At 40.6% G+C, this 13,448-nt stretch overlaps 1 protein-coding gene across 1 annotated transcript in view; it reads left to right on the top strand.

The window, feature by feature from the left end:
• The window catches only part of ppargc1b (peroxisome proliferator-activated receptor gamma, coactivator 1 beta), an 88,453-nt gene extending 75,330 nt beyond the window's left edge, over positions 1–13,123 (top strand). Inside the window, exons 7-12 of the mRNA XM_019255239.2 lie at positions 1,897–1,961; positions 2,800–3,424; positions 4,616–4,673; positions 5,045–5,163; positions 6,243–6,370; positions 7,074–13,123. Coding sequence (XP_019110784.2) covers positions 1,897–1,961; positions 2,800–3,424; positions 4,616–4,673; positions 5,045–5,163; positions 6,243–6,370; positions 7,074–7,165 — 1,087 coding nt within the window. The 3' untranslated portion in view covers positions 7,166–13,123. The remainder of the gene's footprint in view (positions 1–1,896; positions 1,962–2,799; positions 3,425–4,615; positions 4,674–5,044; positions 5,164–6,242; positions 6,371–7,073) is intronic.
• Positions 13,124–13,448: the final 325 nt, after the last annotated feature.

Below are 13,448 nucleotides of genomic sequence, written 5' to 3' on the forward strand. Positions count from 1 at the left end.
CTATATTTCATCATGCAGTAGCAGCTTGGTAAAAGTACCCTTTAATTTTTCATGCAGTATCCAGCCTGCAGTAGCAACGTACTTAAAGTTTGCATCATTTTTTGAATGTTGCTCTTTGATTCTGTCGCTCTTACAGCACTCTGTTCTTTATAATGCTACAGTTTGATTAAAAAATACAGCTGCTACCTCATAAACTATCTTGCAAGCTAGAAAGACTCCAACAGTGTAGGTTTAGTCAGACAATTTAAAGGCTACATGCGTGATTTCTAACCAAACAATCCCAAATTGCTCATTAAAGCATTAACGACTCATCTAATAACCTTGACTGTGAACAAACGGTGACTCTAGCTGGAGTGCCGGTGTCCTAATTTCCTAAAATCACACTCTGCTTGTTCTTTATTTTGCTTTAACCCCCCCTAACAAAAAAAAAAAAAAAAAAAAAAAGCTGCAGTAGCCTCCGCAGAGGTAACCCTAGATGCCTCCTGGGAAATGCTGCAATGGCAAACATCTGCTTTCATTAGAATGAAATGTTAGACTTTCACCTTAATCTAAACTGCTTCCTAAAATTCACAGTGCTAAATATTTGTCTTCTGCAACCCATGGCAGACGGTCACGAATATCAAATAGCAGCGGCTTGTTAGTAAATGACCCCAGCAGAGGTTTGTTTTCTAAAATATTTCATTTGAGCTCACTGCTGGGTCTGATAAAAGTAGTTAAGTATATTTTTAATAGCAATTAATGTTTTTTAAAAGGACTCCAGATATGCATAATATCTTTAACAGTACTCAGTAGTTGAATGTTCGACATCATGGGACAGATTTCACGAAGGAGCAGAGGGTTGTTTCAGTTAAACTAATCTAATGCCTGTGAACATGCAAATTACTGCGTTAATCACCTCTGCTGCAATTTTTTCCAATTCAGCACTAATTGATTTGATCCTATTTGGATATTTGCTTCACTCTCAGTAACAGAATCTAATGCTCCGCAGTCTGGCAGCAGTCCATGGTTAATAAATTGTCGCTTCAAAGTATTTGGGGTGGGGATTTGTAGCTGGCAGGGTGGAAGGTTAGACCACTGAGTGGCACGTAACACAAGCACGGCATGATTTGAGAGGAGCTGAAAGAGGAGTAAGAACATTTTATGCATAAGCATGGTTTGCAGTCATAATATCATAAGACTGTATAATATTTTGGGCTTGTGATGATAAACCAGGCCCAAATTCTGCGATTTTCTTCCAAGATCCCTAATGAATCAGGACCCCTGGCTTACTCTGATGTTAATCTGTGCCAGACAAAGTGCCCTGACTGCTCGTACTTTTCTAAATTAACCTCCCCACCCATCCAGCCTCAAACCCTGGAACTTCTCCAGCTACAACCAGTCACAAAGCTGAATGTTTGTTTTATTTTTTCCTGTACAAACCTTTGGCATCCGTCCATCTTCTAAATGAATATGTCTTCTGAAGCGCTCACCAAAAAAAACAAAAAGTCGTGTACTCTGTAAAAGTTGTTATTTTTATATTTCTCTCCTGTTTCGCTGTGGAGGGTAAGTAATATCCCGCCTGAAGCCAATCCACTCGGCACCGCTCCTGCCTTTCATGGCAACTGGAGAAACAGAAACAGACAGCCAGAAATAGAAAGCAGAAGAAGAATAGGGGAGAGGACAGCGGAGTACATATGGTTGTTGTGATAAGCGCCGAGAAATGCCAGTACCATTTACAGGGAGAGGCATAATTCAAATTCAGCAGACATCAGCTGAAACTGTGCCGTTTTTATTTTGGTAAAAGAGAGCACAGAGCCTTTTTAAGACTGTTATTGGATTCCTCTTGTCTTTAATGTGAAAAATACAACGGATTCCAACATGACACACGATCCCTCTTTGTTGTTTCTTCACCATCAGAGAGTCCCAGTTCAGCACCAAGCCTTTTGAGCAGACGCTCAGTGTGGATCTCTGTGGAACGGCAGGTAAACACATTTCAGGTTTTTTCATTTGTTTGCTCGGACATGTATTAATATCAACGGGTTACAGCTCCGAGTATTTAGCCATAAATCTTGTTTTTGTTTGGGATTAGGAGTAACAGGAAGAGCTGTCAGAGACTTCTCCTTAAGCTGAAACTGTCATTTTGAAAAATATGTTTATTCTTGCCGACAGTTAAAGGTTCACTGTGTAACTTTGAGGGTGATCTATTAGCATAATATAACATATTATAACATGCATAACAATGTTTTCAGTGCCTTTTTAAAAACAATAAGTCATTATTTTTGTTATTACCTAGAATTAGCCTTTTATATCTACATATGGAGCAGGTCCTCTTACAAGAAAAGCGAAGGGAGCAGCAATCTTTGCATCAAAGAAGCAAAAACATGGAGAAACAAGAGATTATTTTTATTGTTATATCACCAATCTTAGCTTTTATTGGCATGCAAAACAAGTAACAGTGACATTCGAATATCACCTACAGTTCCACAGAATATTTAAGAAACCTCAATAGCCTCAACAGTCCACCTTGCACATGAAGGCCACCGTAGTTTCTCCTACAAACTTTGGGGAAAGTTGATTCTGCAATCTCACCACTAGATGCCTCTAAATTTTACACACTGTACCTTTAAACCAATCTCCTGTCTGTATGCTAAATATGAAGATGGAGCCAACAGCTGATTAGTGTAGCTTTAAGAATGAGGACAGGGGAAATGGCACCTTTACATCTAATGTAAATGTCACACTCTGGTTACACAGGGAATTGGATTCCTGTTGACTTTTCTTGTTGGTGCTCATGTCGGCATCTCTTCTCTCCCTCCTCAGGTCTCACCCCTCCCACCACCCCGCCTCACAAACCAGTGGAGGACGAGCTCTTCAAACCTGCCGAGGGAGGAAAGGGGAGCGAGGTCACAGGTGGTGGCAGCAGCGACTCTGTCCACCCGGCTTCCAACACCAACGTTTCCATGAAGGGCTCGTCCTGGCTGAGCCGCCCCCATCACCAGCGGAAGCTCCCAGAGCAGACGGAGCTGTACGCCCAGCTGCGGCGCATGGGCCAGGCCGGTGACAGCGACACCCACCGCACCTTTGGTGACCACGACTACTGTGCGCTGAGCCTCGGGGAGAGCCGCAAGCGTAGCGCTGCCATGCTTGGTGCCATGTTACAGGCGCAAGGAGGGAGCGATGGAGCACCCAAAGCAGCCGATGATCAGGTATGGGATGGAAAGGGCAAGGAGAACGGGGAGCGGCTGCTGGTGTCAGAGGTGGAGGAACCGCTCGAGAAGCAATCGGTGACGGTGGTGATATCGTCAGCGCCGCCACCAGACTGCCAGCTGGCAGGCGCCACACCTCCGGCTTCGGAAGAAGAGGCGGAGCGCTCGTCTGCGTCTCGCTCACCCTCGCCCATCCCCCACATGTGTCCCGACTCCCCCGCCAGCAAGACAGACTCCAGGTGAGGCAGAAGAACTGAGTGCAGGGAGGGAAGGGAAGGCGGGATGTGGAGATGTGGGTCAAGACAATTAGATTAACAGTGAAATGCAGACGGTTCAGACGGGGACAGAGCGAAGCAAGAACGTGGCCGAGGGAAGGAGCCAATAAAAGTGGGGCACAGTATGACAACTGCATTGTTGAAGGGCATTTTAGACATTCATGCACAATCCAAGAGCGACACTTTGATGTAGTTTTCTCGGCATACTGTTCAACGTACAGTAAACCAACTGCTCCACAACACAGCCTCTTTGCATAGCACTAAAACTGTGACTGATTCTTTCACTGAAATCACTTAAATATTGGAGACATTTCTCACAACCTAGGCAAGGCAAGTTTATTTGTATAGCACAATTCGTACACAAGGCAATTCATAGTGCTTTACAGAGGCAAGGAAAAACATTTGACATTAAGACAAGCAATAGAGATAAAAAATTAAAAAGAGAAGTAAATTTAATTAAAAACATCAGAATGTTAGAAAATCATTAAAACAGCAAATTTGAAAACAATTTAAAACATTAAACGAATCACTGGATTATGACCTAAACATCTTTCAAACATTCTGACACTAAAATGGCATCAACACACAAATCAAACTTATCTTAACTTATTAACACCTAGATGTGTAACAAAGTTTCTAGGTTATATTAAAGCTTATCGATAACGTCACGCGACGCACAACCCAATCTACGTTCAATCCTCCAAACAAGATATATCCAAGCAAGGTGAAGGGATAAGGGGGACAGGAAGTGAATACCATTTCAAACCAATGGCATATCGTTTGTAACAGAACAAATTCAGTTATGCTCATGCACTAACTCCATCCCGATCAGTATTCATGGACCATTCTATAAACAACTCATGTCTGACTTAGAATAAGGTCAACACTCATTTCTTTGTGGTCATAGTTTGACTCGACTGTCTCACACAGAATAAGGTCAGCGGTGACAGAGACAGTGGACAGTGACAGAGAGAAAAAAGGGTGTGAATGTGAGAGATGATGAAGAACAGAGCAGTGCCGTACTGCAGTCAGTGGGAGGAAGTCTCTTTCTTTTTTGCCGCAGCTCACCTGTTTCCTCGTGTTTGACATTTCGGTTTCACCTTGTGTCCGTCCTTATCTAACTATATCCTCTCCCTCTTTCTCATCCTCTTGCAGTGAGAACTCAGAGATCTGTCCCGACGACAAGCAGAGGAACAAAGCCAAGTCTGACGAGGTACAGAGAACATTCCCCCGCCTGTCTTCTGCATACTGCAATCCTGCTGAATCAAAGAGACTCAAATCAAAAAAGAAAACTCCACCTTAGTATCCCCTGAGCTCACCAGTCGCCCAGATTATAAAATACACCTTTAAACCAAATGCCCCACAACATCCAAAGATTTTGGTAACCACATAATGAATCTTGAGATGCATACTGCAGCTGCAGGACCAGAATAATACACTGCATGTAAATGAACACGGGGTCTGAATTGTTTCGCCTCAGGATGCCACCCTACACTCGCAGCCTTCCTTGCTTCAGTTCCCACGTCTATCTGTATTCTGTATTGTCCTTTGTCCTGACTGTTGCCATGGTTTCCCTGTTGCCAGGACAACTGCCAGGTGTTTTACATCCACAACCTGCCAACCAGCGTGACCCAGAACATGCTGAGGAAACGCTTCCAGGTTTTCGGCAAAGCAGAGGACTGCAAAGTCATCATCTGCAACGAGTAAGTGTCCTGATTCGGATTCCTTGATCTGAGGAAAGGTGATACTTCTTTGAAACTTTTTTCAGGTCTGACCATCCAAGACTAATGTGTATGTAATTTGCACTGACTTTATAATCAGATGGAAGTATTGTTGTCAGAAAAAAAACAGTTGCAATGTCATTAATTCATTCTAGATTAAGACATTGGTGCTTGAGAAGTTACCAGGTTCAGTAAATGAATCTAATTAGCAAGTCATCAGAAAACGTCTGTCTCAATTCCCTTGTAGTAATCGGGCAACCTGTGGGAAATCGTGTTGAGGTGCGATAAACACAACAAAAGATAATGAGAAACTAAGAAGGCGGTATTTGTTGGTGGACTAATTCAAAAAAACATTGGCCACAAACTTTTTAAAAAGTCTTCAGCAGGACTTTCTATTCTATATATTTCGCCTGAACAGTGGTAGGACTGCAAACTAAAACTGTAATGACTGCTGCAGCAGTTTGAGCCTCTGGTGTTCCTCTCTTCGTTCTAATGACTCATCATTTTATGTAACCATTTTCAGTTCTGTGCCTAACCTTATACTGAACTGTAGAGAACCAATGAGACACAGCAAGAACAGCGGTTTCGGGATCAAGCATTTTCTCGTATTTGTGTAGGTGACTCCAGGTGCTCCGACGCTCTACCCTTGACCAATGCACTGACCTCAGGACTGGTGTTGTTCTCTGGGCTTTGCACTGTTGGTGGCCACTGTTCCTAAATAGTAAAATACAGAGGACAAATTTCCCCATGGGGATTAATTAAATATGACTTTAAAAAGTTGAACTCGATAAGGGTGCCCTCTTTTTTTTTTTGTTGCAGACGAACCCAAACATTAGTCATTTGACTTACTTTGGATACCTGAAATATGCAGTCCAAGGACACATCAGATCTGTAACAAAGTAGATTGGGTTACATTGACCATTTGAGTCAACAAGCACATTTAATGATATGATGCTGACTGATTCAGCATTCTCATGATGCCAGTAAGTACCTTCTTCATTTCCTCAAAAGCAAACTGTCATTACCTTAATGCGTCTGTCTCTCTGCCTGTCTGGTTGTAGGGAGCGCTGTGGGGTGATAAAGATTCGCCAGCCAGGGGTTCAAAGACACTGGAGAGAACGGGAGACCGTTTTCCAGAATGGACCTGCAGGCCTCAGGAGGCTAACGAGAAAACGCTACATAGATCTTGGTAAGGAACACGCACAGAAAGTTAAATAAATTGCACAAATACCGAAGTGCACCAGGGAACTTCACCCTCACAACCTAACTTGCACCTTCACTTTAAAGTTTAGTGAAGAAAACTTTATTTTTGGTACAGTAGAAGCAATTTGGCAACTTACGAAATTGGTCGTGCTGGAAGTTTGGTTTTTGCCAGTCTGGGAACCGGACAAAGTTTTATTGCTCCAGCAAATTGTTCTGGCCGTCCTTCCAAAACTTTCCACCTGTCCTGGATTTGATTGGGCCGTTAATGTGGAACTCTTTCTGTTGAATCCACTATCGCGCCAGTATTTAATGAACTGGAAGGTATATTTTCTCTAAAAGAAGAACAAACAACTTCACTTAAACCGATTTGCAGGAGTTTAATTTACCAACTATGCTTTGTCCCAAGTTTTTTTGCTGCTCTGACTGGCTGTAGGTCTGTCCAATAGCACTTTCCAGACTAATTGACATGTGTGAATTGGGCAGGCTATGGTTTTCCTATAGCTATTAGTAGCTATTTTTGTTTGTGAGATTTTAACACCTAAATTGTCCAACTCCGAACAAAAGCATGCAAGTTCACTGCGTTGCCTTACAAGGTTGAAGAAGCACACTATTCATCTAAAATGATTTTTCTAGAAGAACTATGGATTTCACTTGTTGCATTTGAAAATGACCTTTTTCCTCTGTCTCAGATGAGGCAGGTCCGGGCCCCGTCAAGAGCAAGTACGATGCACTGGACTTTGACACTCTGCTGAAGGAGGCCCAGAAGTCCCTGCACCGCTGACAGCACAGCAGCCCTGACTGGCCGGCCTTAGAAAACTGCAGCAACACCCCTCCGACTACACGGCTCTGCCCTCAGACGGGCCTCTCAGTACCTCCATGCAAGGCAACCTCGCAAAATGTTTACATTTTTACCGTTGGAATAAAGTAACGATAAGGACCTTGTTGTTTTTTAAGTTTCTTTCACCGGAGGATACTGCTTAAAAATGAGGAAGCCACTGGGAGTTCAGAGGAGTTCACAGACAATGGAGTTTCAACAGCAATGGTACAACAACCACAAACGATAATGATACACTTCCCTTCTCTGAACAACAATAACAAAGCTGTCTGTTTTGGTGACATCATCGCCCCGTCTTGGAAGAGCGGGCATGAGAGACCTCTGTAGCAAAAATCCTTGCTATTCCTGCGTTGCGTTGGTCGTCGTGGTGTGTGTGTTTCTGCGTGTGCGTGTTCTTTGTTTTGTAAAAAAAAAAAGAGAAAAACCTCCTTTTTCCAGTCACAGGTGGTGAACCTGCAAGCTACGTTCGCCATGAAGTTGTGCGGTTGTATAACCAGAAAAAAAACACAAAAAAAACCCTGCTTTGTTTTAGCGAAAAATTGTGGATGTTATAAATTTTAAAAATCTATTGTGTGTGCGTTATGGACAAAGAATATATAAAAAAAAAAACATTTATTGTAATCATTTGATGACTGATAAAGTTTACAAATCTAAAATGAAGAAGAAAAAAATCATGTTTTTTTCTTTTTTGTAATTGTAGTGCTTCCTTGATTTGATCTATGCACTGTAAGGAGGCAAATGTCTCCGCTGTCCTCCACTTTCCCCCTTTTGACTAATCTCCAACTCTGCCATGCTGATTATTTTTGGCTTTGCTACTGGCTGCTGCAGGCTCTGTTTGGTAGGCGTTTCCTACATTAAGACCCCGACTCGGTCCTGGGAAAAAATGAACCTTCAACCCATTTGTTGGAAAACCACTTTCCCTACTACTTATGGCTATGAAAAGTTTGTGAAGTGTGACTACATTTCAAACAAATATTTAAAGTGGGTTTAAGAAAATCCCAGGGTTTGGTTAAAACAAGAACTGAGATAAAGTCAGTAAACGTTAGATTATCTGTAGAGCGATTGGTTGAACACCAACGCTGACATTGGTTAAGTAACTGCCAAATACATTTCACATGGAAATATGACAAATTGGCCAGTGTCAAATTTCCTCACACAAGGGTCAGTTTTTCAAAAATATTCCAGGTACATTTCTTTCCACATCCAGAGGGGTCTTAATGTATTTTCAATAGGGTCCCACTGAACATGTGTCCAACAAAGGCTGCAGCCTAACGACACCCCCTCGAATGCCACAGCCAATGCAACAGTTACTGTTTACATTTGGACTGCAGCAAGCAGGACTAAAATGGGGAAACATTGGTAAGCATTACATCCCAATCCATTTTTTCCCCCCCACATACAGTCCCATCAGTTCTTACATGTCCTGTAAATGGAACTATTTGGATTTTCGTTGGTTGACGTTGGGTTATTTTGACGTTGGGTTCCAAAGTACAAAGAAGAACCAGATCCGTTTGCTCTCCATGATAATGGAATATTCCGAGTAGATGAATCTGCCAGCTCAAACAGAATGTATTCAAGTATCTGAATGTAATAATTGTGTTTTCCCCATTTCTGCTTGCCCAAAGATTGTGAAGCTTTTTGGTGCTTTTACAAACGGTAGACTTGCTTAGTCATCCGGTTGACTGCATATGACTGATTCTGGCATGAAGCGCAGTCAGGGTAGCGCCAAATTTACATTCCTGACACAGCCAGTAGCATCCGCCGTGAAAAAAGGGAGAGAGCCTCCAAGCCTGCCAATACTGATGGCACCACACCGCCACCTACAACACAGCCGAGGAAGGAGCTAGGGATGGGCTTGAAAGTAACGAAAGGTTTCAGCCGAGAATCTTATTTCTCGTCTGGGAGGTACTGTATCAGCAGAGCATCTCTACCTCACATCCATCCATCCCTGCTCCCCCTGTTTTGTTTTATTTCCTTGTTCTACTGGATGCTCTCCCCCTCCTCTTTTATAACACACACACTTTGTTTTTTTGTCAGAAACGTTCTCTTATGTAAGGGTTTCCCCAACTGATGGATGGTTATGGGTAGTTTGGGGGTATGTGTTTGGTCTTTTTATACTATGACTCCTTCTACCACTAAGCCCCTCGTGAGGGGAATAATCTCTCTCTCTCTTTCCTTCGCTTGCCTCATAACGGTTTTTAGCGTGTCCGTCTCTTGGAGTCTCGACCTTGTGTCCTTGTGTAACTGAGTGTTTTGTCTTCGTCTCGTGTTTGAATCGGACACTGCTGACGCTTGCAGGTTGGTTAGGATGGGAGGGGTTGAACGGTGACTCGGTGGTCGGTCGGTCCTTGAGTGCACTTTGAGGAGGAAGATTCCCAATCTTTCCCCCCCTTCCTGCTCTCATTTTCTTGTGGGTCCCGCCATTTCCTACCGATTTCCCCGTTACACCTCTCCTTGCCCAGGAATTTCTATAAAACGCAGCTCGACTCTTTCTCTAACTTTATCGCTTTCTGTCTCTCGGTGGGTCAAAGGCCTTGTTTCCAGGTCTTCCCTACACCCTGGTAAACTCTCTGCTTTTTAACAGATCTCTTTCCCCTCAGCCTCTTCCTCTCTCTATGTAATCAACTCCTTGGTAACACACACACACACACACACAAAAAAATTGAATGTTTACATCACTCGATTCTCCTTTGACTTTATTAGGAACGCACACTAAGTACAAAGGCGCCTTATTCAGTGTTAAAAAAAAATAACAGCGAAGCGAAGTGGCCTAGAGAGACGCACCTTCTCCAGGCTCGATGTCCAAAACTAACAAATTTAGTGCTATACATACTGATTGAGAAACAAGGTGTCGACTATAAAAAGATGAGAAAAAAGAAAAAGAAATTTCAACAAAACTAATCGCAAACAACTGAATGAGTATTTGTGCTTAGTATGTATACTACTAAGAAGTGAGAGAATGTGCTGGTTTACATATTAAAAAAGAAAATATAATATATGAATATAAAATGTGTATATAGCACTATGCCTCGTTGTAAACATAAAATGTATTGTGTGTTTTTTTTTTGTTTTTGTTTTTGTTTTTTCTGGTTGGTTTTTGTAAAGGTGGCGGGTCACAGCTGATTGCTAATCAGACAGGGTCGCTTTTGTTCCAGTGAGTTAATGTTTGTTCAGTACAGGGAGGAAATTAAGGGAAAGAAAATTTAAGTTGAAACGACTTCGCAAAGTCCAACACTGTTGTTCAAAAAAGATACAAGTATCCCTTTAGACTATCACGCTAGAAAGTTCTATTTCTTTGCTGTTTATGAAACGACTAAATATTTTTCAATGTTTTTTTTCTTTTCTTCTGTTTTCTTAAAAAGCAATTTGAAATGCAATACATAATAATCTTATCTTTAAGACAGCCTTTCCGAAAAACTGAGGTAATAATGTACAGTGTGTGGCTGGTTGTTGGACTACGACTCGGGCTGTCGTTGAGCTGCGGATTCAATAGGCTAACTGGTATCGTATGTGGACTGCTGTTAGACACACACACACAAAAACAAAACAAACAAAAAAAATCATAAAAACAAAAACTACAGGAAGAATGTGGTCAGTCGTGTCGTTAACACATATACAAAACAACTAATACAGTATACTCTTGCACAATTAACGTCCCAAATAGTGAAATACCTTCACAATATTTTTCTTCACAACGAAAAGGAAGCGGTTGTAACTCCGGTTATTACCGCATTTCGATGGCGCGCAGGTTCGTTGAAATCTGAGTCGCGTTAAACATTTACTTGTATTACAGTAACAGCTATTAACGATACATATGACTCTGGGAAAATAATGTGGGAAGGAGGAAAAAAGAAAATATAGTCGTTGCTCGTTTGACCCAATTAAATTCAGACTAGTTGATACAGATGTGGGAGACACTGTGGGAATCCCAGTTTCAATGCTGCACATTTACTTTATCCCAAAAAACAAAAACAAAGGAAGCATTTGGATTAAATCAATTACAACTGTAAGAAAACGCGTCGCTAAAGCTGGATTGATGCAAAATAAAAGCATGAAGGCAGCCTGATTCGTCAGATTTATGGACGCTATGGATGAAATAGTGCGAGGGAACATTTTCAGATTTTCTTACTGATGACCAAAATGTCACCTTAGTTGTTGAATCATAACTTCAGGCTGTTTGGCCTGAGCGTGCACAGTTTCTACAATGTAATCCTAAATTTAGACTTCCAAATCTTGAGACTGCAGCATGCGGTGGGATTTCCACAGTGGCTGCCGCTGTGCCTATGAGGGTACCTCCATTGTTGTAGAGGTGGATGACATCGGAATAACCCCATTTTTCATCATGGCAAGCCTTAAAAATCAATCTGGGAGGGGGGAAATGAAGCTACCACTAGCTTTTATTATTACTGTCTCAACTCCTTTCCAATCCAATGTGGTTTATTATTAAATAATTACTGACGTAATTAAAACTTTTTTCAATAGCCATATTATAAAAAGGTATATACATATATATGAATATATATATTTGTGTGTTTGTGTAGATATCTAGATGATTATATACTTTCTTATAGAAAACTTTGATGTTGACCATTCTCCTCAGTGTTTTGAGAACACGTTGACACATTTCAACATAATAATACCGCTGTCCATTTTGGTCTAGGTCCTAGGTCGATGGACAATGAATCCAAATAAATAAATAAAAATAATAAAAAAAATAAAAACTTCCAAAGGGAATTACCCTCGTCAGAATGCAATACTTTTCTTTCCACTCTTCATTTCAACAAAATGGAAAATGGCAAGAAAAAAACCATAAAACTTGATGGGCAAGTTGACCAAAAAAAATAAATAAATCAAATAAAACTTACAACAACAATAAAAAGCACGGCTCGTGGAAAAAATGTGACTTTTTTTCAAAACGGCCACGTCGGATTCAGTTTTATAGATGTCATGTTTCCAATGCCATGGCCCACTTAAAAAAAAAAAACATGTTTGTTTTTATGTCACTTACCGTTTCTTTAGTTCGGGAAAAAAAAAAACAATGCATCTGTCAGCTAGATATACCATCAAATTAACCCCTACCAGGACAGGAGTGCTTGCAATACTGACCCGATTCCGGCTTCAGATTCCACTTTGATCTGTAAAAAACAAAAATAATAAAAAAAAATAATGGTTGTGTCACATTTCAGCATCAACAGTTGTACAATACACAGAAACTAATGGGTAATCTGTTAAACTTGATGGTAACAGTGATGTCAAATAGGCACTTAGTAGGGACTGCAAACTGTCAAAATCTGCTAAATGTGAGTGGGTGTTTTTTTTTTTTTTTTTGGTGGAGGAAAATATTTTGACATAAAAAAGGGCATACATTGTTTTTGTTGTTTTTCATTACTTTTGATTTTATTGTCTATTTACATCTAATGACTATCAAATCCACATGATTTTTTGTTTTGTTTCTTTTTTTAACTTAGTTTTTGGTAAAAACAAAAAAAGGTAAATACTGCTAGTGAGATTTTATATTTTTACATATGTTGGTTTTATTTTGCGTTTCTTCTTTCTTTTTTTTTTATTTATACGGCACTTAGTTTGGATGTCTTTAAATGGTGTTATTTTCTCCGTTTTGTGTGATTTCATATGTCTTGAGAATGTGGAGACAAAGGCATTTCAGTATTTTTGAATTGTTAAAATCTAGTTTCATAGAAGCGGAAGTATCTGATGTTATAAATTATATTTTAATTCATGTAAATAGTTTAAAAACAGAAGACTATGGCTTTCTTTTAAACTGAATACATTTCTCTTCAGAGATTGTTTACATTATGAAACTGTAGAGATGTGCTCCTCATATACTGTATAAAGTACATATATTCATTGATTTGCCTCCAAAAAATAAAATCCTAATGAACAACATTCTTTCTGTGAATTTGTCCCTTCTTGGCTACTGTAGAAAATTCAACATTTGTGGGTTTGTGGGATCATTTTAGGACAACGAAAACACGATTCTTACTTTCAGGTGATTATACACTAATGGAAACGTACTAATGAAAGTCTAAATGTTACACACCGGACCTTTAAATCTTTGCTTCTGCACTAGAATTACCTGGATAAGTGAAGTACACACCTTAATATCTTGTCATACAAACTCTGTAGGTCGTCTTTGAATCAGTCATCTTCATTTGCATGCTACTGAGGACATCAGCCGTGCAGCTGATCTTGGATTTCTTCCCCCAACAGC

This window comes from Larimichthys crocea, chromosome I (genome assembly GCF_000972845.2).
Source record: "Larimichthys crocea isolate SSNF chromosome I, L_crocea_2.0, whole genome shotgun sequence".
Taxonomy (NCBI): Eukaryota; Metazoa; Chordata; class Actinopteri; family Sciaenidae; genus Larimichthys; species Larimichthys crocea.